The sequence below is a fragment of the Somniosus microcephalus genome, chromosome 21 (assembly GCF_052327205.1).
Source record: "Somniosus microcephalus isolate GS21.2 chromosome 21, FLI_Smic_1.0, whole genome shotgun sequence".
Classification (NCBI taxonomy): Eukaryota; Metazoa; Chordata; class Chondrichthyes; order Squaliformes; family Somniosidae; genus Somniosus; species Somniosus microcephalus.
The window spans coordinates 62,523,158-62,548,079 of NC_141007.1; the positions used below are offsets into that span (position 1 = coordinate 62,523,158).

Here is a 24,922-nt window from a genome sequence, read left to right on the forward strand (position 1 = left end):
TCAGGCGCTACACACCTCTCTTAAGGCGCTAACGCCGAGGAGCGAGGTGCTACCTCAGAGCGCTGGCAAAGCTCATGTGATGTCTGTCAGCAATGGAACACAGACACACTGGCGCCGGCCAGTTCTTAAAGTGAAGGGTCGGTCTTGCTCTCCATCCACATCCTGCTCATTGCAGCCTTGAATCTCGGCCTGGAGAGACCTGTACATGAAATCTGCTGGAAAGAACAATGGAGAGGCCCAGGGAAAGAGCTGAATGCAGCCCCCATAGTCTCCTCTAAATCGATGCAAAGAAGGTCAAATCAAAATGAACCTGCAAAGTGCTGCTCAGTACCCAAAACTCCTTCACACAGCGTTGAATCTCTCCAGAAGTCTCTCTCTCTCTCAGAATGTGTGGTGCAAAAATGCCGCCGACAAAAAAAGGCAGGAAGCGGTCGCCTTTACATAGCGCTCCCCCAGTCCCTTCCTGACTGCAAAACGTTCCCCTCAGCCTGTCGTTGCTAGCGACAGGCGGTAAGGGGCGCCACTCAATATCCGGTCCGGGGCGCTACACGCTCGACTGGCGTCACAATCTGCGGGCGCAGGAGATCGTGGCGGTAGTGTTTAGCGCCGCCGCAAAAGTCGGCAATTTCACGAGCAGCGCAAACATCGCCGCACCCGGGCGCTAGTTGCTTTGCACCCCATTAGCGCCCTCTAGGGCGCTAACGGGAGGCGCAAAGCAACCAAATTTTTCCCCCTTAGACTTTTGACAGTCTTTACATTGTAATCATATACTGCTGCTGCCCCCTAGAGGCCACCTATTTCTATCGCACATTTCTATTGCAGGAGGAACGGTAAGGGCAGATTACCACATAGACTGCAACGATAAAGTTTCGAGCCCTTTGTGTGCGTGGACAGTGCATTTTTTTTGCAATTTTTCCCCTTCTCTCCCGAAGACATAGCCTGTCCTGATAATCTACATCCTAGGGTACTTAAGGAAGTGGCCCTAGAAATAGTAGCTGCATTGCTGGTCATCTTCCAAAATTCTAGATTCTGGAACAGTTCCCATGGATTGGAGGGTAGCTAATGTAACCCCACTATTTAAAAAAGGTGGTAGAGAGAAAACAGGGAATTATAGACCGGTAAGCCTGACATTGGTAGTGGGGAAAATGCTAGAGTCCATTTTAAAAGATGTAATAGCAGAGCACTTGGAAAACAGTGACAGGATCGGACAAAGTCAACATGGATTTACAAAAGGTAAATCATGCTTGACTAATCTACTGGAATTTTGAGGATGTAACTGGTAAAATAGATAAGGGAGAACCAGTGGATGTGGTGTATTTGGACTTTCAGAAGGCTTTCGATAAGGTCCCGCATAAGAGATTGGTGTGCAAAGTTAAAGCACATGGGATGGGGGTAAGGTACTGACTTGGATAGAGAACTGGTTGGCAGACAGGAAGCAAAGAGTTGGAATAAACGGGTCTTTTTCCGAGTGGCAGGCAGTGACTAGTGGGGTACCGCAGGGATCGGTGCTAGCACCCCAACTATTCACAATATATATTAATGATCTAGACGAGGGAACTAGATGTAATATCTCCAAGTTTGCAGACGACACAAAGCTGAGTGGGCGTGTGTGCTGTGAGGAGGATGCTGAGAAACCCCAGTATGACTTGGACAGGTTGGGTGATTATATTGCATCTGCCATGCATCTGCCCAATGTGGATAAATTCGAGGTTATCCACTTTGGTGGCAAAAACAGGAAGACAGATTATTATCTGAATGGCAATAGATTGGGAGAAGGGGAAGTGCAACGAGACCTGGGTGTCCTTGTGCACCAGTCGCTGAAGGTAAGCATGCAGGTGCAGCAGGCGGTTAAGAAGGCAAATGGTATGTTGGCCTTCATAGCGAAAGGATTTGAGTACAGGAGCAAGGATGTCTTGCTGCAGTTGTACAGGGCCTTGGTGAGACCACATCTTGGGTATTGTGTGCAGTTTTGGTCGCCTTATCTGAGGAAGGATGTTCTTGCCATGGAGGGAGTGCAGCGAAGATTCACCAGACTGATACCTGGGATGGCAGGAATGACGTATGAAGAGAGATTGGGTCGATTAGGATTATATTCGCGAGAGTTTAGAAGAATGAGAGGGGATCTCATTGAAACTTATAAAATTCTAACAGGACTAGACAGACTAGATGCAGGAAGGATGTTCCCGATGGCCGGGGAGTCCAGAACCAGGGGTCACAGTCTAAGGATAAGGGGTAAGCCATTTAGGACAGAGATGAGGAGGAATTTCTTCACCCAGAGAGTGGTGAACCTGTGGAATTCTCCACCACAGAAGGCAGTTGAGGCCAACATTAAATATATTCAAGGAGTTAGATATATTTCTTAAGGCTAAAGGGACCAAGGGGTATGGGGAGAAAGCAGGGACAGGGTACTGAATTTGGATGATCAGCCATGATCTCATTAAATGGCAGAACAGGCTCGAGGGGCCGAATGGCCTAATCCTGCTCCTATCTTCTATGTTTCATGACATTCACTTTTGCCGAGATCTGATTCTCCAGCCCGCAGTACCTCATTAAGTTAGTCTAGTCTCACACAGGAAGAATGGCTGAGTGGATAGAGTGGTGCAGAAATAAAACCCGAGAAGCATTTAAAAAAGAATTGGATGCGGCCGTGGGGGAAGTTAGGACTTGCTAGATGGATGAATGAATCAAGATTGGGCCAAATGGCCTTCCTCGTTCGTCGTGGACTTGCAGCATCTGGCTCTTCTACCACGGGGGACATACGGATCGAGCCTTCTCCTGGACCTCACTCAACATCCACAATTGCTGCAGAGTCGTCACTTGACAGCAGCTGGAGCAGGATTCCGAGCCAGTGGTGCTGAGGCCAACTGTGATGCTTCACCTGGTTCCCTGGTTGCGATCAAGCGTGGGATCTTTTGGCCCCTGTGGCTCAGTACCGCACCACGTGGTGTGTTAACTGCCGGGCCATGGTAACAAGGCATCTTAACCTCTTACAGATATTTTAATACCAGAAGTAAATGGCAGGTTGCATTTTTGAGGATATTGGTTAGTCTTAATCTCTTCCACAATTCAAGCTCACAGGTGCGACCTGCGACTGTACACACGCCATGGCCAACAAGAACAAGGGTGTCTTGCTGCAGTTGTACAGGGCCTTGGGGAAACCACATCTTGAGTATTGTGTGCAGTTTTGGTCGCCTTATCTGAGGAAGGATGGTCTTGCCATGGAAGGAGTGCAGCGAAGATTCACCAGGCTGATACCTGGGATGGCAGGAATGATGTATGAGGAGATATTGGGTTGATTGGGCTTGTACTCGCTGGAAGAATGAGGGGATCTCATTGAAACTTATAAAATTCTAACAGGACTAGACAGACTAGATGCAGGAAGGATGTTCCCGATGGTCGGGGAGTCCAGAACCAGGGGTCACAGTCTAAGGATAAGGGGTAAGCCATTTAGGACAGAGATGAGGAGGAATTTCTTCACCCAGAGAGTGGTGAACCTGTGGACTTCTCTACCACAGAAGGCAGTTGAGGCCAATTCATTAAATATATTCAAGAAGGAGTTAGATATATTTCTTAAGGCTAAAGGGATCAAGGGATATGGGGAGAAAGCAGGGACAGGGTACTGAATTTGGATGATCAGCCATGATCTCATTGAATGGCGGAGCAGGCTCGAGGGGCCGAATGGCCTACTCCTGCTCCTATCTTCTATGTTTCTACACTGGGGGAAAGTAAAGGCTTTGGCACAAGACCAAACTACATCCAGGAGTGTAAATCCCAAGAGCGATTGAAGTGTAAAAATATACATTAGTAAACAGTCTGACACGACGATCGTCACTCTCTCTTGGACCCAGGTTGTGTCCTTTTCTTTTTTTTAAAGATCAAAGCCGCAACATTACAGGTGGTCTGCTCAATTCGTTGTCAGTCCAGACAAGTTCAGCTGCCACCCTCATTGCTTCTGCGAGATGAAGCCACGGTGAATGGGACAGAAACAAGTGCTTCGCGGGCTGTGCTTGCAGCAGTCAGGTACCGCCTCATGCCATCAGCAAAGCCTTTTCCTGGCTGTTGCAACTGCCACCTTTTAAATAAACCCATCGCAGCAACGTGTCCCCTCTAAAATCAGCAGACAGGGGGGAAGAGGGGCACACAGGCCACGTGCTCCAGCACAACCTTCGACAGGAACAGGAGGAGGCCATTTAGCCCCTCGAGCCATTCAATGAGATCATGGCTGATCTGCGACCTAACTCCATATCACTTAATACCTCTGGTTAACAAAATGCTATCAATCTCAGATTTAAAATTAACAATTGACCCGGCCTCAACTGCCATTTGCAGAAGAGTTCCGAACTTCTTACTGCCCTTTGTGTGTAGAAGTGTTTCCTAATTTCAACTAATGCTTTAATGCCGCTCCGCTGATAGATGTGCAGTCTTCAGGAAAAGACTCAGACCCCCTATGTGAACAGCAGCACCCTCTCATCTGTGCAAGGGTTTACCTCACTGGACTCTTTCTTTCTGTCACTAGTGTGGGCACACACACTAAATTCTCCACCTTAAACCATCATGTAGACTGTGTGCTTCTGCTTTTACACACAAATTTAAATTTTAAAAAAAAGATTGAAAATAGAGTCTGGTTTTAACTTGGGTCAGTTGGGAAATGCTTGAAATGCTTTTGAGAAGCAATAAAAAGTGAATGAAGTGATGCCTGTGCCTAGCAGAACGGAACAATAGTATTTTAGACTGGGGACATTATACAACAGTGGCACATCGCCCTCAAGTGAACAAAGCCAGCATAGCAACAGAAATAACTGCATCAGAAGTCTGATCAATTATGGTGTTACTCCTTTAAAAGTACTGTAATACTCATGCAATGGCCCTAAAATGAAGTCAAAAAAAAAGAGAATGAAAAAAAACACACACTAAGTGAGTGGTTTTATTGTGGGCATCAAATTCACCACATTTGCAAAGCCAGGCAGAAAACACGGCAGGTTTTTGCCCAGATTCAACATCCACAACTAGTGCTACTCATCCGACCATCTCCGACTTCAAATTACTCATCAGGCCCTCTTTTTCACACAAATATTCACGCATTTACAGAGTTTTTACCCTCGACAATTCTAACAACACAAGGATTACATGCTCAAAAATCAACGGGGCACTGGTGGCCAAAGAAGTCCACCGACGAGATGAAGCAAGGTGGGAGGAGGCTCGTGTGGAGGATAAACACCGGCATGGACCCGTTGGGCCGAATGGCCTCTTTCTGTGCTGTGAAACTCCATGTTCTTTTATCCTAATTCCACCCCTATTCATCTAACAAATAAACAAAATCCTTAAAATAGCATTGCAATGCAGGTCTCTGATCTGAGGGGACAAGCAGCAAACAACTTACAATCTCACTCGTGAAATTACAGGAAAATACATCTCCTTAAAAGGGCCGTGCCACCCCATCACCTAGGATGAAGTGCCGATCATTCATTTTGCATCTTAAGGATTCGTTACAGCCTTAAGATTTAGTTGCCAAGAAGTCACAAGAAATTAAGAATATGAAATTTTTATTTTAAAGCTTTGCTATAAAGCAGTGTCCCTAAAATAATGATTTGGTGCCATATTCTTTCCACATGCCATGCTTCCAAGAGAGAGGTGGGGCCGTGTGGAATAAATCAGAAGCAACCGAGTGAGTGACTCTTACCTTTTCACCTATAGCAATGCAAGCCTTTGAATCCAGGTCTCTTGGGGGACTGCGGAGAGAAAACAAAGAGATTTCAGCGACACAAAGTCTTCTCGGCAAACTAACTCGAGAACTCCCTGAAACGTCCGCGTCACCGAGGGAACAGGCTGCACACTGGTCAAACAGCGACACAAGCGTCAAGTCCAGGGAAAGGGTGCGGAAGAGATTGACCAAGATGGCACTGTGAACGAGAGGATATTTTGTGACGGCTGACTGGAGAAACTGAAGTGCTTTTCGTTAGAATGAAGGAGGAGATCTGACAGAGGTGTTCAAAATTATTAGGGGTTTTGAGCAGGTAAAGCAGCAAAGATTATTTCCACTGGTTGGCGAGTCAGCGACGCGGGTCTTTAAGGGAGTTCTCGAACTAGACTGCATAAATTTGAAAACAACGCCAAAAGAACAAAGATGGAGATTAGTAGCAATTTATTTTATTAAGAGTTAAGACATGGAATGCCCTACCAAAAACAATGTTGGAAGCAGAACCTCAATACAGTAGTTGTATTTAAATAAAAAGGGAACTGGATAAATAATTGAAAAAATAAAAATTCAAAAAGGGTACAGGGAAGGGGCAGGAGAATGAAATTAAATAGACCGCTCTTTCAGATACGGCATAAGCATGATGGGCCAAATGGCCTCCTTCTGTGATTCTAAACTATAAAAGTAGTTACTTATAGTTTTTTTTAAAATAAAGTACACAAATACAGTAGCTTTAACAGTATAATCAAAAGGTTGCAAGTCTCTGAGTGCTGAGGCTATCGTCACTTGGCAAGTCTGGCTGGCCAGCTATGTGTAGTGCTCCCAGGCAGCTGACCGCACGGCATGGAGATGTCTGCGGCCGAGAACTCCATCTCCCACAGGGACGGAAACTGGATGGAGAGCAGGGAAAACAGGCCTTGCATTTTGCCCACATATTTAAACACCGAGTCACATGTATAAGTTGAGCGCCTGGAATGGTTCTTTATTCCAGAAATATTTCTATGCCACATCCAAACAAATGTCAATTTTCCAATCCCCCCCCCCCCTCCCACTTAGGCAACACTGGAAACGCAGACAATTCAAAGTCGCTGCACTTTTGCCTTAATTATTTCTGTTTTTCCCTTTTAAAACATGCTCCCAGCCCCCTGGCTGTGCTTAATTTCTGGCCACAAGGAGGCACACAAGAGGAGCACGGATAGACATCTCTCCCCTTTCCAATGAGAACATGCCTCGCAGCTCCTGACCATCCGCTCCCCCACCCCCCTGCCACACACACCCCTCCTGACCATCCGCTTCCCCCACCCCCACACACTGCTCCTGACCATCCGCTCCCCCACCCCCACACACCGCTCCTGACCATCCGCTCCCCCACCCCCCTGCCACACACACCCCTCCTGACCATCCGCTTCCCCCACCCCCCTGCCACCCCCACACACCCCTCCTGACCATCCGCTCCCCCACCCCCCCACCTCCTGACCATCCGCTCCCCCACCCCCACACACCGCTCCTGACCATCCGCTCCCCCCACCCCCACACACCGCTCCTAACCATCCGCTCCCCCACCCCCCTGCCACACACACCTCCTGACCATCCGCTCCCCCACCACCCCCACACACCCCTCCTGACCATCCGCTTCCCCCCCCCCCAAAACACACACACCTCCTGACCATCCGCTCCTCCACCCCACACACACACGCACCTCCTGATCATCCACTCCCCCGCCACCCCCGCAACCACACACACACCTGACTGAAGTTTTGATAACACTCATTAATAACCACTTCTGTATTCCACAATACAATTTCTTACAAAACAGAAAACGCCTTTTGCCAATTTATCCGTAGGAAACTGCTATTCCTCTGCCATAAGCTGTGCCAATTTGGAGCGTCACCTCTGGCTCAGTGGGTAGCGCACTCGAGGTGGGAGGGGCTAGGAGTGAGCCAGGTGTTACTGGTTGCCTGATTGTAGCTGGGAGTTGGAGGAAGTTTTGTAAAAAGTTGGTGGTGGGTTTTGGGGTGGTGCTTTCAAGTTTTAGGGCCTTTTTGGCCCACAAAAACAGCCAGATGGTTGCTGAGGGGTCCGGAGTGCCGGGCCCCTCAGAGGACAATGTTCCCGAGAGGAATTTAATTAGGGAAGAAACTGTGGTGGGAAGGGAAAAAAAAGGCCCAAAGATTTGGGCCGGAACCCCAGGAGGTTTGGTAAAGAAAACACGGTGGTGGTTCAGTGCGAGGATAAGAAGATTCAAGCTTGGGATATTATCCAGGCGGTTCATGAGGACTGTGGCGAGGGAAGCTGCTTTGCCTGCCGACCAAAGCCAAATGCGGGATTTGAGGTGACGGTCAGTGGCCGTGAGGAGGTGGAAAGACTGTTACACAGTCTGAAAGTTGGTGAGAAATTCTTGGAGGTGACTCTGTTATATTCAGAGGAAGTGGCGGTTTCATTTTTAAACTTGCCAGTGTACATTGAGGACAAACTGCTAAGCAAGAAGTTGCAGTCGTGGGACATTAAAATCTGTTCTGCAATAAAGAGGAGGTACTATCCGGGAACACGGGTAGCAGACGGAACCCGGTATGTAAAGGTGCAGTTCCCAGAGGGGGTGAGGTCATTGCCGTACAGTACGAAGTTCGAGACACTGGAAGGAGTGCAGTACTTTCGTGTGCTGCATGATAATCAAGTAAAGATGTGCTATTATTGTCTTGGACATGACCATCTCGTAAGAAATTGTCCAGACCTGTATTGTTACAATTGCGGTGAGTCGGGACACATTGCTCGGAGCTGCAAGGCGGAGAGCTGTGGGGTGTGTCGCAAAGGCCCCACCCGCTGTGAGTGTATGGCAGAAGGGAGCGATATGAGTGATGAGGAGATGGGAGAAGGAGCAGGAGATGAGAGTGGAACGGCCGGAGGAGCGGTGCAGTCGGAGGACACAGCCGGTAAAATGAAGGAGAAAGGAGCACAGGAAGAGGCAGAGGATGGCGGAAAACACGCCGAGTGCTGTGGAGGGGAACAAAGACAGCAGCGGGCAGCGAGGGTCGAGTGCAGACTCGAGCCTTAGTGCGGTTCGGCTCCCCCTGGGGAGTCTGGTGTCTGCGGGGGGAGAGGTGGCGGGAGCGGGGTGTGTGGTGGATGTGGGTGCTCCGGGGAGAGGTGGGGAGTCGTATATCTTGGTGAGCGGGAGGGGGCAGGACGGGGAGAGGGTGCAAGAGGCAGGAGCCTTAAAGGGACAGCAGGATGGGATCGGCGAGATAGACGTCAGAAGGGAACAATTTAGGTGCGGCATTGTCCCATGGAGTGAGGGAACAGGGTGCAAGGGTTAGAGGTGGAGATGTGGTCGAAGGGAGCAGCACAGTGGGAGAAACTGCGATAGCAGGAAGACTCTATGGGAGATGAAGTATCTGACGGGGAGCAGGCACAGGGGGTTGCAGAAGAGCTTGAGTGTGAGGAATTAGAGGGGGACAGAGACATGGAAGTCGGGGGTGGGGTGGCATCATGTGGAAAGGGAAAGGTTAGCGAGGGGCAGAAGGAGGGAGAAAGGGCAGCTCCTGGGCCCAAACTTAATGCAAGGAAGAGGCTGAAACAGCAGGGAGGGGTCAAACAGGAGGTGAAAAAGAGCCGGAGGCTGCAGGAAAAAGCAACAGCTGCCCGAAAAGTTGAGAAGGAGCATGAGAGGAGGGAAGAGCCAGAGATTAAATGATGGGGAGATTATCAGGCATACTTCCTTTCTTTGGAGTCATGATTACATTGGTCTCGATTAATGTGAACGGACTGAGGGGTGAGAAGAAATTGCAGCAGTTGTTGCAGGGTTTTAAAGGTTCGGACTTGTTGTGTCTGCAAGAAACCTTTTGGGATGAGGATATTCTAGAAAGAGTTCAGAAGGTTTGGAAGGGAGAGGTGTTTGCAAGTTGTGCAAACAATAACCGTAGAGGGGTGGCTGTTTTGGTAAGTCCGTCCATAAAAGAGAACGTTGCCTTGGTGGACAAGGACAGAGAGGAGATTTTTACGGCTAAGGGTAAAAATTGAGGGATTTAATTGCGATCTCTTTAATGAATATCTATGCACCGAACGACCATTGCAAGCATCGCGAGTTTTTTCGGGGGTTATTCACTGAAGCGGCAGAGGTGGAAAATCCTTGTATAGTGGGGGATTTTAATGTATTTTTATCTCGGATGGACATTTCAGCCCAGATGACCTTTAAGGATGATAACTCCAGAGGGTTGATTGTAAAAATGATGGCAAATTTAAATTTGAGAGACTTATGGAGGGACCGGAACCCCATAAAAAAAGGGAGTTCTCCAGAGCAGGTTGGGTGGGTGATGTTTTAAAACAGAGCCGAATAGATTTTGTGTTAATGCGGGAAGGGTTAAGTTCAGAGGTGATGGAGATTTATTATAAAAATGTATTTTTTTAGTGATCACTCGGCTTTGGTTCTTAGAATTAGGAACAGCAGAGTTAAGATCGGTTCAGGGGTGTGGATTTTAAACAATCAATGCCTGAAAGAAATTGCTTATAAAGAAGGGATTATAAATATAATAAGGAATGCTTGGAAGGAACCTTTGTTCTTGAAAGAAAGAAGAGTTTGGTGGGACAATTTCAAATATGAGGTAAAAGTTTTTTCGGTACGTTATGGGAAAGAGGGCGGCAGCTAACCGGCATCGAGAAGAGAATATAAACAAAAGGTTTACGGATGTCTGTAAAGCAGTTGATGGAGGGGATAAGGGAGCGGAGACTAAGTTCCGGGTGCTAAAGGAAGAGTGGGAATTATTGCAAGCTGAAAAATGCAAGGGGGCCATTCTCCGTGCAAAGGCTAGAGATGCATTGGAGGACGAAAGATGCACTAGATATTTTCTAGAGCAAGAGAAGCTGTGACAGAGATTATCGTTAATTGAAGAGTTGAAGGTTGGGGAGAAGATCATTCATGAAAGTGGGGAGATTTTAAGAGGCGGCTAGCAGCTTTTATCAAGAGTTATATACAAAAGACATTTCCAATTTGGCGATGGAGAAGGTTACTGCTTTTATTGAAGAGGGTTTAAAGGAGGATGAGAGAAGCATGTGTGACAAAGAAGTAGGATTAGCGGAAATAAAAGTAGCAATAAGTGGAATGAAGGGGGGGGAAAGCCCAGGGTCCGATGGACTAAGTGCAGAATTTTATAAAGAATTTTTTGAGATTTTAAGTCCATTGCTCTTAGAAGTTTTTAAGGAAATTAAAATTGAGGGAAGCCTGGCCCCATCTATGAGGAGAGGTATTATAAGCTTAGCTTATATAAAAATAAAGGGGATAGACGGGATCTGAAGAATTGGAGGCCCATCACATTATTAAATATGGATTATAAGATCTTGGCGAGGGTTATGGCAAATCGTTTGAAGGAGGTGTTACCGGAGATAGTTTGGCCCTCTCAGTCCTATGGAGTCATAGGCCGGGACATCGCAGACTCTGTGGTCTCAATCCGAGATGCGATAGAGCTCATGGAAGAGAGTGGGAGGGAGGCTTATGTATTAAAGATAGATCAAGAGAAAGCCTTTGATAGGGTCTCTCATGAGTTTTTATTGAAGGTTTTGGAAGCATTTGGTTTCAAGGAAAATTTCATTCAGTGGGTAAGGATTTTTTACTCAAACATATTTAGCTGTGTTAAATGTAATGGTTTTTTATCTAAGTATTTTCCTATACAGAGATCAGTGAGACAGGGTTGTCCCCTGTCCCCACTGCTGTACACATTGGTAGCAGAACCATTAGGTTACATGATGCGAAAGAAACAAGGTGGTGTAGTTGGGATTGTGGTTCCCAGTTCTGGGCTGGTGTCGGTGATACACCAATATGCAGATGACACAACCTTAACATAGAGAAATGGGGAGTCAGTGAGGAAAGCTATGGATGTAGTGGAGGAATATTGTAGAGCTTCAGGAACCAGAGTGAATTATAGTAAGTCCCAATGCCTGGTTGCAGGGAGGGGTAGGGGGAATGTCCCTTTAAGGTGGTGGAGGTTTTGGAAGTTCTGGGGATGCATATGGGGTGCAAGAAAGACAGGGATGAAGTGGATCGATTAAATTGGGAACCGAAGGTTATGAAAATTAAAAAGATTTTGGGAAGATGGGGAAAGAAGGTGGTTGAAAGTGCAAGGAAGAGCGACAGTGGTGTCTGCTCTCCTGTTATCTAAGCTATGGTACTTATTGACGGTGGAGGATATTCCTGAGTGGGCGGAAAAGTCCATCCGAGAGGCTTGTGTGAGGTTTTTATGGGAAGGGAAACCAGCCTTGGTGGCATACAATACCATCATTGGATGGAGAAATCAGGGAGAACTCAATTTTCCAGATATTGATTTGAAGAAGAAATCCTTTAGAATCAAATGGGTGAAGAGATTTCTTCAGAAGTCAAATACAAGTTTTTGGAAGAGATGTTTTGAGCATTTTTTTAAACGAAGTGGGATAGGAGGGCAGGGGATATTGTATATGGAATACAATAATATGTTTTTGAAATCGATTAAACTTCTCCCTAGGTTTTAGAAGGGGGCTGTAGAGACTTGGGCCCAATTTTTAAAGAGTGTGCAGTTTATGCCCAAGGGGGCTGAGGAATTTTTAGAACAGCCCTTATTTTTGAACAGGTGGGTCAACATCGAAGGAGAGGTTTTATTTAATCAAGCTTTTATAAAAGCTGGGATTATATCTGTGAAAGCTGTATTATACGAGGTAATTCCAGGTTGGTTGCCGGAAGCGATAGTGAGGGACATGGTGTGGGAGGAGGATCAGGAGGTAGAAGGAAAAGCAATAGGAATCATGTATGAGAAGATTGTGAGGGCAATGCCACAGGATTGGATGGAGGAAATAAATGCGGAAATCTCCAAAGGAAGTAAAATGCGTCCTGCTTTTCCAAGCTTTGTACTGGAGAAAGGGGGAGAGTTGGTCCAATTTGACAACTGTAATACTCGAGATTTCTATGAGGTATTCAGAGAATGGAGATTCAAGACACCTGCTGGTCAGGAGTTTTGGCAGAGTATATACCCACAGTTGGACTTCAACAGGATTTGGAAGGGAGTGTGGGCGAATTTTAAATGCCCAGAATGGATTGAACTGGATTTCAAATTGGCTCATAACCGGATTTTTACCATGACAGTCTTGTGCAAGATTGGACGAGTGGAGGCGACAACTTGCCCAGTGTGTGGGACACGGGATGAGACTCTGTCCCATTTACTGGTGTTATGTCCGCAGTTAAATGACTTTAAGTACTATGTTCGACAGTTGTGTGAAGCTTTTTTGCTGGGTGGGGACCGAAGAGCGAGAATGGGAATCCCGCGGGACTCAATTTTGAGATGGGGATTGCAGGAGAGTCTGCCCGAGTCTAGCGGAGCGGCAATTAATTTAATGTTCAGTTTGGCTAGATTCATGATTGTACAAAGAAGGGATGCTCTGTTTTTTTAAGGGGAGGAGAATCAATCTAAAAGAGTTTTTTAAATATAAGCTAAAAGATCATTATAAGGCTCTGTGGAGGTTTTATTCAGGAAGGAATTTAAGGACAGTATTTTACAACCAATTTTTAAAGTACAATCGATTAATATATATTACAGGTGACAGGGTGCTCCGGTTTCCTCCCACAGTCCAAAGATGTGCGGGTTAGGTTGATTGGCTATGATAAATTGACCCTTAGTGTTAGGGGGATTAAATACGTGGGGTTACGGGGATCGGGTGGGATATGTGTCGGTGCAGGCTCGATGGGCCGAAATGGCCTCGATCTGCACTGTGGGGTTTCTGTGATTCTGTGAATACAATGTAATGATCACGATGTTGTAAATGTTCTTAATGTTCAATAAAGTATAATATATTAAAAAAAAGTGGGCAGCACTCTCAGCTCGGAGTCAGAAGGTTGTGGGTTCAAGCCCCACTCCAGAGACTTGAACACAAGAATCTAGGCTGACACTCAGTGCGGTACTGAGGGAGTGCTGCACCGTCGGAGGGGCAGTACTGAGGGAGCGCTGCACTGTCGGAGGTGCTGTCTTTTGGATGAGACATTAAACCAAGGCCCCGTCTGCCCTCTCGGGTGGATGCAAAAGACCCCATGGCACTATTTCGAAGAAGAGGGGAGTTATCCCCGGTGTCCTGGCCAATATTTACCCCTCAATCAACAGCAATAAAAACAGATTATCTGGTCATTTATTACAGTGCTGTTTGTGGGAGCTTGCTGTGCGCAAACTGGCTGCTGCATTACCCACATTACAACAGTGACCACACTTCAAAAGTGCTTCATTGGCTGTAAAGTGTTTTGGGACGTCCGGAGGTCATGAAAGGCGCTATATAAATGCAAGTCTTTCTTTTCTTTTAAACGAACAGCTCTGCAGGTCTGTATCAACTTGATGACAAGGGCAAGGCACGTTTGATGGAGGCCAGCACCGCACGCAACAACTCAGTGGCGAAGAGGAAAAACAATAGCAAAATACTGCGGATGCTAGAAATCTGAAATAACATAAAATGCTGGAATCACTCAGCAGGTCAGGCAGCATTGAGGAGAGAGAAACAGAGTCAACGTTGAGTCGGGGACCCTTCGTCAGAACGGGAAAAGGTTATAGAAGAGAGATTTTTAAGCTGGGAGAGGGAGGAGGGGAGGAAAGAACAAAGGGAAGGTCTGTGATAGGATGGAAGAACAAAGGGAAGGTCTGCGATAGGATGGAAGAACAAAGGGAAGGTCTGTGATAGGATGGAAGGCAGGAGAGATTGACTGATAAAAGGGATGATGGTGCGAGGCAAAAGGAGAGGTAATGGGACGAGTTAAGAAACAAAAGATGTGTCTAGATGAGGTGTGAATGATGATGCCATGTGAGAAAACAAGAGAAAAAAATAAAAAAATATAAAGAAATACAGGTTATAGTCTGAAATTGTTGAACTCAATGTTAAGTTCAGAAGGCTGTAAAGTGCCTAATCGAAAGATGAGGTGCTGCTCTTTGAGCTTATGCTGAGCTTCATTGGAACAGTGTAAGAGGCCGAGGACAGAAAGGTCAGAGTGGGAGTGGAGCGGAGAATTAAAGTGACAGGCGACCAGAAGCTCGGGTCACCCTTACGGACTGAACGGAGGTGTTCCGCAAAGCGGTCACCCAATCTGCGTTTGGTCTCCCCAATGTAGAGGAAACCGCATCGTGAGCAGCGAATACAGTATACTAAATTGCAAGAATTACAAGTAAATCGCTGTTTCACCTGGAAGGGGTGTTTGGGGCCCTGGACAGTGGGAAGGGAGGAGGTAAAAGGGCAGGTGTTGCATCTCCTGCGCTTGCACGAGAAGGTGCCGGGCGAAGGGGAAGGGGTGTTGGGGTGATAGAGGAGTGGACCAGGGTGTCGCAGAGGGAGCAATCTCTTCGGAATGCTGAAAGGGGAGGTGAGGGGAATAGGTGTTTGGTGGTGGGATCATGCTGGAGGTGGCAGAAATGATGCAGGATGATCCATTGAATGTGGAGGCTGGTGAAAGGTGAGGACAAGGAGAACCCTATCGTGGTTCTGGGAGAGAGGGGAAGGGGTGAGAGCAGAAGTGCGGGAAATGGAACGGACGCGGTCAAGGGCCGTGTCAACCACAGTAGAGGGAAATCCTCGGTTGAGGAAAAAGGAAGACATGTCGGAAGCACTAGTGTGGAAGGTGGCATCGTCAGAGCAGATGCGGCGGAGACAGAGAAACTGGGAGAATGGAATAGAGTCCTTATAGGAAGTGGGGTGGGAGGAAGTGTAGTCCAGGTAGCTGTGGGAGGTAATGCTGCTCACGGTGAGGTAACAAAGAGGTAATGCTGCTCCCGGTGAAGGCGGAAAGCAAGGTGAAAGGAGGTACGAGAATCACAGCTCTAAATCCGGCAGCTACCGGATTTTGACTGTGTGGAATTATTTCAATTGACAAAGTTTTATTACGCTGTACATTTTAGTTCATTGCAACAGGTTTTTGAGCGATCTACCTGTACATAATATAACCCATCTTGAAGTTGATAACACCAGGCTGAATTTACAGCGAATATAGATAGATTATAATGTGTGTTTTTTTTTGTAATAATGTCAAAGTGCTTGCAATAATTTAAGGAATTAGAACTGATTTTGTGGTTAAATATGGCACTGGCACAGGCATGTATCACAGTGTATCCTTTTGAGGCCATGCCGCGGGACATGAGAACACTGTTTTCAAGTACACTGGTCTCTGCAAATAAAAGTCCTTCCAGTCTGGCACGGTTCAAGTCAATATACAATGCGAATGCACCTGGCGCAGGTCCAATTCCTTCAAAAGGTTAACATGAGCACATCAGGACTTACCTTAAGGATGGGCATATATGTATTATAAGAGTGAACATTAGTTTAAATGGCTGACGGCAGCAAAGAAATGAGCTACATTTGTTTTTTGATACTTTGCAGATGAAGCGTTTCAGCATTACAGATTCCTAATAATCGCCGAATTTTCTCAAGAGCAATAGCATCCATCATCATTGAACATCTGGGGTTTACTATGGCATTTGTGCATCAGAGTCAAAAGAAAGATTTGCATTTATATAGCGCCTTTCACAACCTCAGGACCTCCCAAAGCGCTTTACAGCCAATGAAGTATTTTTTGAAGTGTAGTCACTGTTGTAATGTAGGAAACGTGGCAGCCAATTTGCGCACAGCAAGCTCCCACAAACAGCAATGTGATAATGACCAGATCATGTGTTTTAGTGATAGTGATCGAGAGATAAACATTGGCACTGGGGAGAATTCCACTGCTCTTCTTCGAAACAGTGTCATGGGATCTTTTACGTCCACCTCAGAAAGCTGACGGGGCCTCGGTTTAATGGTCGAAGAGAACAAGCATTTTGCAAAAGGTTTCGTGTGCTGAAACACACTGCTATTTAACAGGGTATTTATGGATTCAGAACATTTCTTCACTTTAACTTCCTAACTTAAGAAACAGGTCCAAACACTTCACGTGGGCTTGTTAAATGGAAACAAAGAACGACTTGCATTTATATAGGGCCTTGCACATCCTCAGGACGTCCCAAAACTGCTTCACGCCCATTGACCTTTGAAGTGTAAATCGCCTGTACCGGCAACCAGTTTGAACACAGCAAGATCCCACAAAAATGAAACGGTGCCATGGTTGGGTAAAGGGAAAGAGGAGCAAGCGGAGAGGAGAACAAGGCCCAAGGAAGGGCCAGAGATAAGGTCATAGCAGTAGTGAGCTCAGGTGCAAATGGACACAAAGGGAAGCCCGAGTTACACAAGCAATGACGGAGGTTTCACTGAAACAGGTAGGAGTCTTAAACTGAGGATAGCGAAGAGAGAGATTATGAATCAAAAACCCAGGAGTGCATTATATACAACTGCTGCATGGAAAAAAAATGATGACGTTAACTTTCAAAAATCCTAATGAGCTGCAAATTGGTTGGAAAATGGTTATAGAAATCATAGAATAGAAGCACAGAAGGAGGCCATTCGGCCCATCGAGTCTGCGCCAGCTCCTTCGAAGTGCAATCCAGTTAGTCCCAACTCCCCCCCCGCTGTTTAAAAAAAGAAACATTCACACGTACAGCTGGCGATTGGCAAAAGCACATCTGTGGCCTGTAGCTAAAAAGTGACGGGTAACATCATCAGATAGCAGTATGCCCGGGAAAGAAAGAGCAACACAGGCAGAAGGGAGGAGGAGACTGCAATACTTCGATTCTGAGTGTTCCAGAATTTTAATCAAAGTCTCACTACATCCTATACGGTAAGCACTGCAATAATATATATGCAGGTCCTTTCAAACACATGCAAGTGTTCTTGACCCATGCTTTTTTGTCAGTTCAACAGTCGTGATGTTCAGTACTCTTGGAAACTCTTATTGTGACATGATCCTCAGTGTATGTGCACAGTACAATGTCCATTAAACAAAATCTTGTCTCATCTTCATGAGTAATTCTTGAACATCCTTAACTTTTGGGTCAACATAATAGGGCACCAGTGTGATCTAGGAGGGGCGGGAATGGGTGGTGTGACAGCTCACCGAGAAGAAGCTGTTATGGCTGAAGACAACATTGAAACTCAAGAGCAGCAACAAAGGGGACAGACCCACGAGTGTACAGTTGGGCAGTGTGCTCATCAACAGGGCAACACTGGTAAAGGGGACACATCAGTTGGAGTACACACTGTGCCGTCTTTTCATCGCCCTCGCCAGAGTCCCAGATCACGCAGTAGTCAGCAGCTAACCTTACAGGTTAGAGACTATAATGGGAGCCTGCGCGGGTTCAACTATACAGATAGGAACAGGAGTGCACGGCCAAATATTTAGCAGCATTGCAGGTCTGTCAGAGCAGATAGTTCCTTTGTCAAGGTGATGCCCACTCTTGGGCACATCAAGTGATCCTCCTCTGGACCACATCGTCAGCTGAAGGCCCTCTCGAGGGGAATACCAGGTATCATCCTGTGGCAGTGCCATTCCATCCAGAGGGCAATTGTGGAGGGTAATTCTACTGAGGATTCCTCGCAAAGTTTCAGAGACTGTGGTGTCTGCACACTGTCAGTAAAGAATATGTAAGTGGTCTCAGAGAAATTGGACTTTACTTCAAAAAATGTCTACAATTTAATGTACAGTTACACATTTATACGACAATGTTTCAAAGTTTATTTTAAAAAGGCTTACATCCCGACAGGATTTATTGCTGATATTCATGTGATTTGAAAGAAAAGTATATTCTGTTGAATTGCCCCGTCATTCTAAGTATTATGAAGGGAGTAATCTATGCACTTGGGATGGGGGGAGGGGGAGGGGGCGGGGTCAAAGTTGACCCTTCTTACTTCAGAACTGATGGTCAGATTTTGGGAGCAGACAGTCTGTGTACAACTTATCCTCCTGTGCCAGTGACATGGCATTCCAGTGACATCATGAACAGGAAGTGGGATTAGGGCTGCACTTGCAGTCATGCAAGGAGGAACTGGATACAAGATAAATGCTCCAAGACTGCCTCTACCACATAGTGACCAGGAGAAAGATTGAAAAACGCCAATAGGTGTTAAAATATCTCTATTTATCACGAGGGGACTATGCCTCCTCTTTAAGTTATGTAGTGTCAGTAACTTCATTATCTCTTAATCAGTTTATAATACAGATTTATTTTTAACACTTGCCATCAATGTTCTGCGGAAGGAAAGGTTTGCATCCATCACCACTTTGCCTTATGTCTCTTTCTTCACCGGGATAGCATCTCTTGTACTTCTTGTTTAAAAATAACAGATCAGCCCCAAGTTGGCACCGCAATACCACATGCCTACTAGAGTTTGTGAAACTATCTGATCCAAGAGATGACCCTCTGGGTCTCATCTCCATTTACAGAATGTCCTGCATGTGTTTGGACTGTATTGCTTCACATACCTACAAACTATGTGTCATGCGCAAATCCTCCCAAGCACTCGTGAGCATTCCTACGAATGCAGCAATGTAATTATACTGATGAGATTCAGGTCATGAGAGATAAGCACTCAGTAACGTAGGCATACGTCAGTGGCCCGGAATTCGCGGTCGGAGGCTTCCCGTGGGGGAAATGCCTCCGATCCGCAAATAAAATGCCCGCGTACCTGGTGGTCCGGGAGGTACGGAGACTCGCAGTCTTGGGCCTCTCCGGGTACCCGCGGGCAGAGGCCCACATATCCCGGGCGCAGGTGGTTCACCAATGCCCCTGGGATCACGTGAGCCGGCCCAACCAATAAAAGGGAATCCCCATTCGTGCTTCTGTACGTACGGAAACCCCACAAGCATGAATGGGAATACCCCAAAAAATACATCTACACATCAAATCAATACATTAAAAAAATTATATTTTTAAAATTAATTAAAATGCCATTTAATTAAATATTTAAAACAAAAATTTAATTTTTTGAAAAATAAATGTAAATGTTTTAAAGGGGCTAAAAATAGCCGTACCTTATTTTACAGGTTTTTTTAATGTTTAAATGATCAAAAAATAAATGTTTTTCAGTTCATTTAAACTCTCAGGTGTAAGAATTTCACAGGCATTTGCTAGGCAGAAATTGGGCAAATAGCCCAACTCGCCGCCCGTGGATGCCCTTTTCCCGGGGATGTGTTGGATTGGTCAAGAAGATTCCTGACAGATCGCAAGTACCCGGTTTCCATGCATGCGCTTCACGCGCGAAAACCTGGAACTTGCGCAGCCCTTACGGGCGTGTATGCACCATGTACCACCCGTAGGGGCCACAAATTACGGGTCATCAGTTTACTGCAATCAGAAAGAAGTTTTGAAATACACTAAGAGCCATTTCAAAAACAAGAGAAGGGAAGACAGTTTGCAACCTCAGCATCCTATTCAACTCCAAGCCGAGACTCCGACTCCACACGCTCTTTGTCACAAAGACCACCTCCGTAACATCGCCTGCCTTTACCCCCCCTACCTGACCGCGTGCTGAAACCTTCTTCCATGCCTTTGTCACCACCAGACTCTTTACAATGCTCTCCTGGTCAGGCTCCCATCCTTCAACTTTTATAAACTTTAGCTCATCCAGAACGCTGCTGCCCACATCCTACCTTGACCAAGTCGCAGTCATCCATCACTCCTGTCTTGGCTCACCTACATTGGCCCCCAGTCCTGCTACACCTCCAATTTAAAATTCTCATCCTTGTGTTTAAATCCGTTCATGGCTACTCACCTCGCCATCTCTATAGACTCCTGCAGCCCTACAACACCCACCCAATCGCCACCCCCCAATTCCTCAAATTCTCCATTCCAACACTCTACGCATCCTCTTTCACCCCACTCCCTGTCATTTTGCAAAACCACTGGCAGCCATGTCTTTAGCTGCCTAGGCCCCACACTCTAGAATTCCCTCCCTAAACAACTCCACTTCTCCATGTCCCTCTCCTCCTTTAAAACCCTTCTTAAAACCCACCTCTTTAACCAAGCTACTGGTCCCCCTCTTAATATCTCCTTCTTTGGCCCAGCATCAATTTTTTTTGGCTCGGTGAAGCCCCTTGGGATATTTTATTCTATGTTAAAGGCGCCATATACAGTAAATGCAAGTGGTTGTTGTTGTTGATGACGACAAACATGGTGGGCACCAAATTCCCATTTTAACAATATGCAACTTTTCTCAGGCTTGTCTTCCACAACAGTAGAATCAAGGAGAAATTATATTTAAAGATTTACCTATGTGCTGATGCAATGTACAGGAAACGCTCATTTAAATGGCACCTAAATATCCGAAATTCTCTATTAACCGGCAAAATTCTCACTCCAAAAACAACACCCCAATAACCGGCAATGTTGCAGAGTCCAAGTCTCCCGCAGTGGCCGAGTTAGTCAGTGGGGGTAGTTCTCCAAACTGCCACTACTCGGCTTCTTGGCGCTGTCGGGAGTCGGAACACCTCAATGCCCCTGTAACAGGAGTCTGCCTCTCCCTCACTGCCGGTAGTCTCTTCTGATCCGCCATTTTACAGGGGTACTGTGTGTCTCCCACGCTGCTGGTAGTCATTGCATTGCATTACCCTCAACTGGCAGTACTGTACTTAATCAAGCATCTTCCACCATCCATTTAACACAACATTCTGTAAGTGAGTACCCAATTACTCTATACTGCACATTTCTTGATTTTTTAAATTTTCTTTGTTAAAAATAGCCTCGGTAGATAACCCTCTCCGTCATCCGTAATTTTTGATCAACCGGCAACACGCCGGTCCCGGATACCAAAGAATTTCCTGTACTTTTTCTTAATTGAAGAAAATCTCCTTTTTCACCCATCACAATCTTACTCAACAGTCAGGAGAAGCCCAGTGAATTTAGGTGACTGTGGTAAACCACTGTTTGTATTCCACTGTGTACATGCCTGGACATGCCTCGGCTGACTCCTCCCACAAGTCCTAGTATAAAGGTGACTGCTCCCCAGCCCTTTGTATTCTGGACCGGTCGACCACTCGAGGCAGACCTTCATTCTTTTGTTAATAAAAGCCTTTAGTTACTCTCTTAACTCTCAGTCTTTTATGAGTAATTGATAGCGCATCAATTTTATTAACAAAATTTTTATAATGGAGAAGATCCTCACACCAGCATGCCTGGACTTAGATCATCGGGAGGCGGACTCATCCACCAAGTTTACTCACTGGCTTAAGTGTTTCGAAAAATTCCTGACCGCCTCCGCAGCAATCAAATCGGACGAGGACAAACTGGATGTCCTGACCTCCAAAGTGAACCACCGAGTGTACTCGGTCATCCAAGACGCGACCTCGTACGCGGACGCTATCAAGCTCCTCAAGGACCAGTACACGCGCCCAGTGAACGAAGTGTACGCCAGGCACCTTCTGGGGAGTCGTAAACAACAACCTGGGGAATCGACCGTGGAATACCTTCAGGCACTGTCTGTGCTTGGCCGGGCCTGTGGTTGTAAGGATGTAAAGGCCGCCGTGTACACAGAGGAACTTATCCGGGACGCTTTTGTAGCGGGCCACAGATCCAATTACACCCGACAGCGACTGTTGGAGCAGAGTGACCTCGACCTCAACAAGGCCTCTGAACTCGCACTATCATTGGATGCAGCCTACCGGGGCATGGATGCCTACTCCTCTGCACCGTGGACGCCGCGGGGAATGACAGCCTGGGACACGGTAGGACCGCCTCATAGCGCCGTGCCACCCCAGCCACGGCCCAACTACCGCAGCAGTGTCCCAAGGCCAGACAGCAGTGCCCCAAGGCCAGAAATGCTACTTCTGTGGCCAGGCAAAACACCCCAGAGCGCGCTGCCCGGCGAAAAACGCGATCTGCTCGGGCTGCGGGAAGAAGGGACACTACACTAGCGTCTGCAGGGCCAAAGCCACCCCGAACCCCAGCAGCGCCGCGTGTGGGCCATGCGGGCCGCCATCTTGGGCCTCCCCGGCCATGTGCGAACCACCGGTACAGCAGCCATTTTGGACGCCTCCAGCCACATGGGGATCATGGACGCCGCCATCTTGGACGACAGCCGGAACGCAGCAGGCCCCCAACACCGCCTCATCTGATACCCGCAGCGACACACCGACCCCTACGCTGGCATCCGTTACACTGGACCAAGCGAGACCGCACCAGCTGGCCAGTTCCACAATGGACATTAAGGTAAATGGTCATGATACAATCTGCCTTTTTGACTCTGGGAGCACGGAGAGCTTCATCCACCCCGACACGGTGCGGCGTTGCTCTCTCCCAGTCCTGCCTGCGCACCAGCGGATTTCTATGGCCTCCGAGTCCCAGTCGGCGGACATCAGCGGCTACTGCGTGGTGACACTCGTAGTAGACGGGACTGTGTACGATCATTTTAAACTTCTGGTCCTGCCCGACCTCTGCGCTGCTGTCCTGCTGGGGTTAGATTTTCAGTGCCACCTTAAAAGTGTTACGATGGCGTACGGTGGACCCCTACCCCCACTCACAGTCCGCAGCCAGCAGCTTCCAAATTGCCCGCCGCGCACCAGGTGCAACCTCTCCACACTCAGAGTCACCCCCCCCACCACTGTTTGCTAACCTCACCCCCGACTGTAAGCCCATCGCCACAAAGAGCAGGCGATACAGTGCCGGGGACAGGGTTTTCATTAAAACCGAAGTGGAGCGGCTCCTGAAGGAAGGGATTATTGAGGGCAGCACCAGCCCCTGGCGAGCCCAGGTCGTGGTCGTTAAGACCGGCGAGAAGCAGCGCCTGGTCATCGACTACAGCCAGACAATAAATCGCTACACCCTGCTGGACACCTACCCACTCCCCCGCATAGCTGATATGGTCAACCAGATCGCGCAGTACCGCGTCTTCTCGACCATTGACCTGAAGTCAGCGTACCACCAGCTCCCTATCCGCCCTGAGGACCGCCAGTATACCGCCTTTGAGGCAAACGGCCGCCTCTATCACTTCCTTAGGGTTCCCTTTGGCGTCACCAACGGGGTCTCCGTCTTCCAAAGGGAGATGGACCGGATGGTAGATCAAAATGCGTTGCAGGCCACTTTCCCATATCTGGACAATGTGACCATCTGCGGCCGTGACTTGCAGGACCATGACGCAAACCTCGAAAAATTCCTCCGCACCGCCCAACTCCTGAACCTGACATATAACAAGGAGAAGTGCATATTCCGCACAAACCGCCTCGCCACCCTTGGCTGTGTTGTGGAACACGGAGTCATCGGCCCCGACCCCGACTGGATGCGTCCCCTTATGGAACTCCCACTGCCCCACTGCCTCAAGGCCCTGAAGAGGTGCCTAGGGTTTTTCTCCTATTACGCCCAGTGGGTCCCCTACTATGCGGACAAGGCCCGTCCGCTGATCAAGTCCACCTCTTTTCCCTTGACGGCAGAGGCCCGCTTAGCCTTCCACCGTATCAAGGAGGACATTGCCAAAGCCACCATGCACGCAGTGGACGAATCCATCCCCTTCCAGGTGGAAAGCGACGCGTCCGACTTTGCCCTGGCCGCTACCCTCAATCAGGCGGGGAGACCCGTGGCCTTCTTTTCACGAACCCTCCAAGGCCCGGAGACCAGACACTCCGCTGTTGAGAAGGAGGCCCAGGCGATTGTGGAGGCTGTGCGTCATTGGAGGCACTACCTGGCCGGAAAACGATTTACCCTGCTCACTGACCAGCGTTCAGTTGCTTTCATGTTTAACAACAAGCAGAGGGGCAAAATCAAAAATGACAAGATCTTGAGGTGGAGAATCGAACTTTCCACCTACAATTACGAGATCTTGTACCGGCCCGGGAAGCTCAATGAACCCCCGGATGCGCTATCGCGTGGTACCTGCGCCAGCGCGCAGATCGATAGACTGCGGGCCCTCCACAATGACCTCTGCCACCCGGGGGTCACCAGGTTCTTCCGCTTCATCAAGGCCCGCAACCTGCCTTACTCTATTGAGGAGGTCAGGACCATGACCAGGAACTGCCAAGTCTGCGCTGAGTGCAAACCGCACTTTTATAGACCAGACAGGGCCCACCTGATAAAAGCCACTCGCCCCTTCGAGCGCCTGAGCGTTGATTTTAAAGGGCCTCTCCCCTCCTCCGACCGCAATGTGTACTTCCTCAATATTATTGATGAGTACTCCAGTTTCCCGTTCGCCATCCCCTGCCCGGACATGACCAGTGCCACGGTCATTAAATGTCTGAACGACCTCTTCACCCTGTTCGGTTTCCCCAGCTATATCCATAGCGACCGGGGCTCATCGTTTATGAGCGACGAACTCCGTCAGTACCTGCTAACTAGGGGTATTGCCACAAGCAGGACCACCAGTTACAACCCCCGGGGGAACGGACAGGTGGAAAGAGAA

At 47.7% G+C, this 24,922-nt stretch overlaps 1 protein-coding gene across 3 annotated transcripts in view; it reads right to left on the bottom strand.

Annotated features, from left to right (window-relative positions):
• map2k6 (mitogen-activated protein kinase kinase 6) overlaps positions 1-24,922 on the bottom strand; it is a 164,473-nt gene that overhangs the window by 82,384 nt on the left and 57,167 nt on the right. For all 3 annotated transcript variants that reach the window (XM_085963751.1, XM_085963752.1, XM_085963750.1), the window contains one exon: positions 5,681-5,729. In XM_085963751.1, coding sequence (XP_085819877.1) covers positions 5,681-5,729 — 49 coding nt within the window. The remainder of the gene's footprint in view (positions 1-5,680; positions 5,730-24,922) is intronic.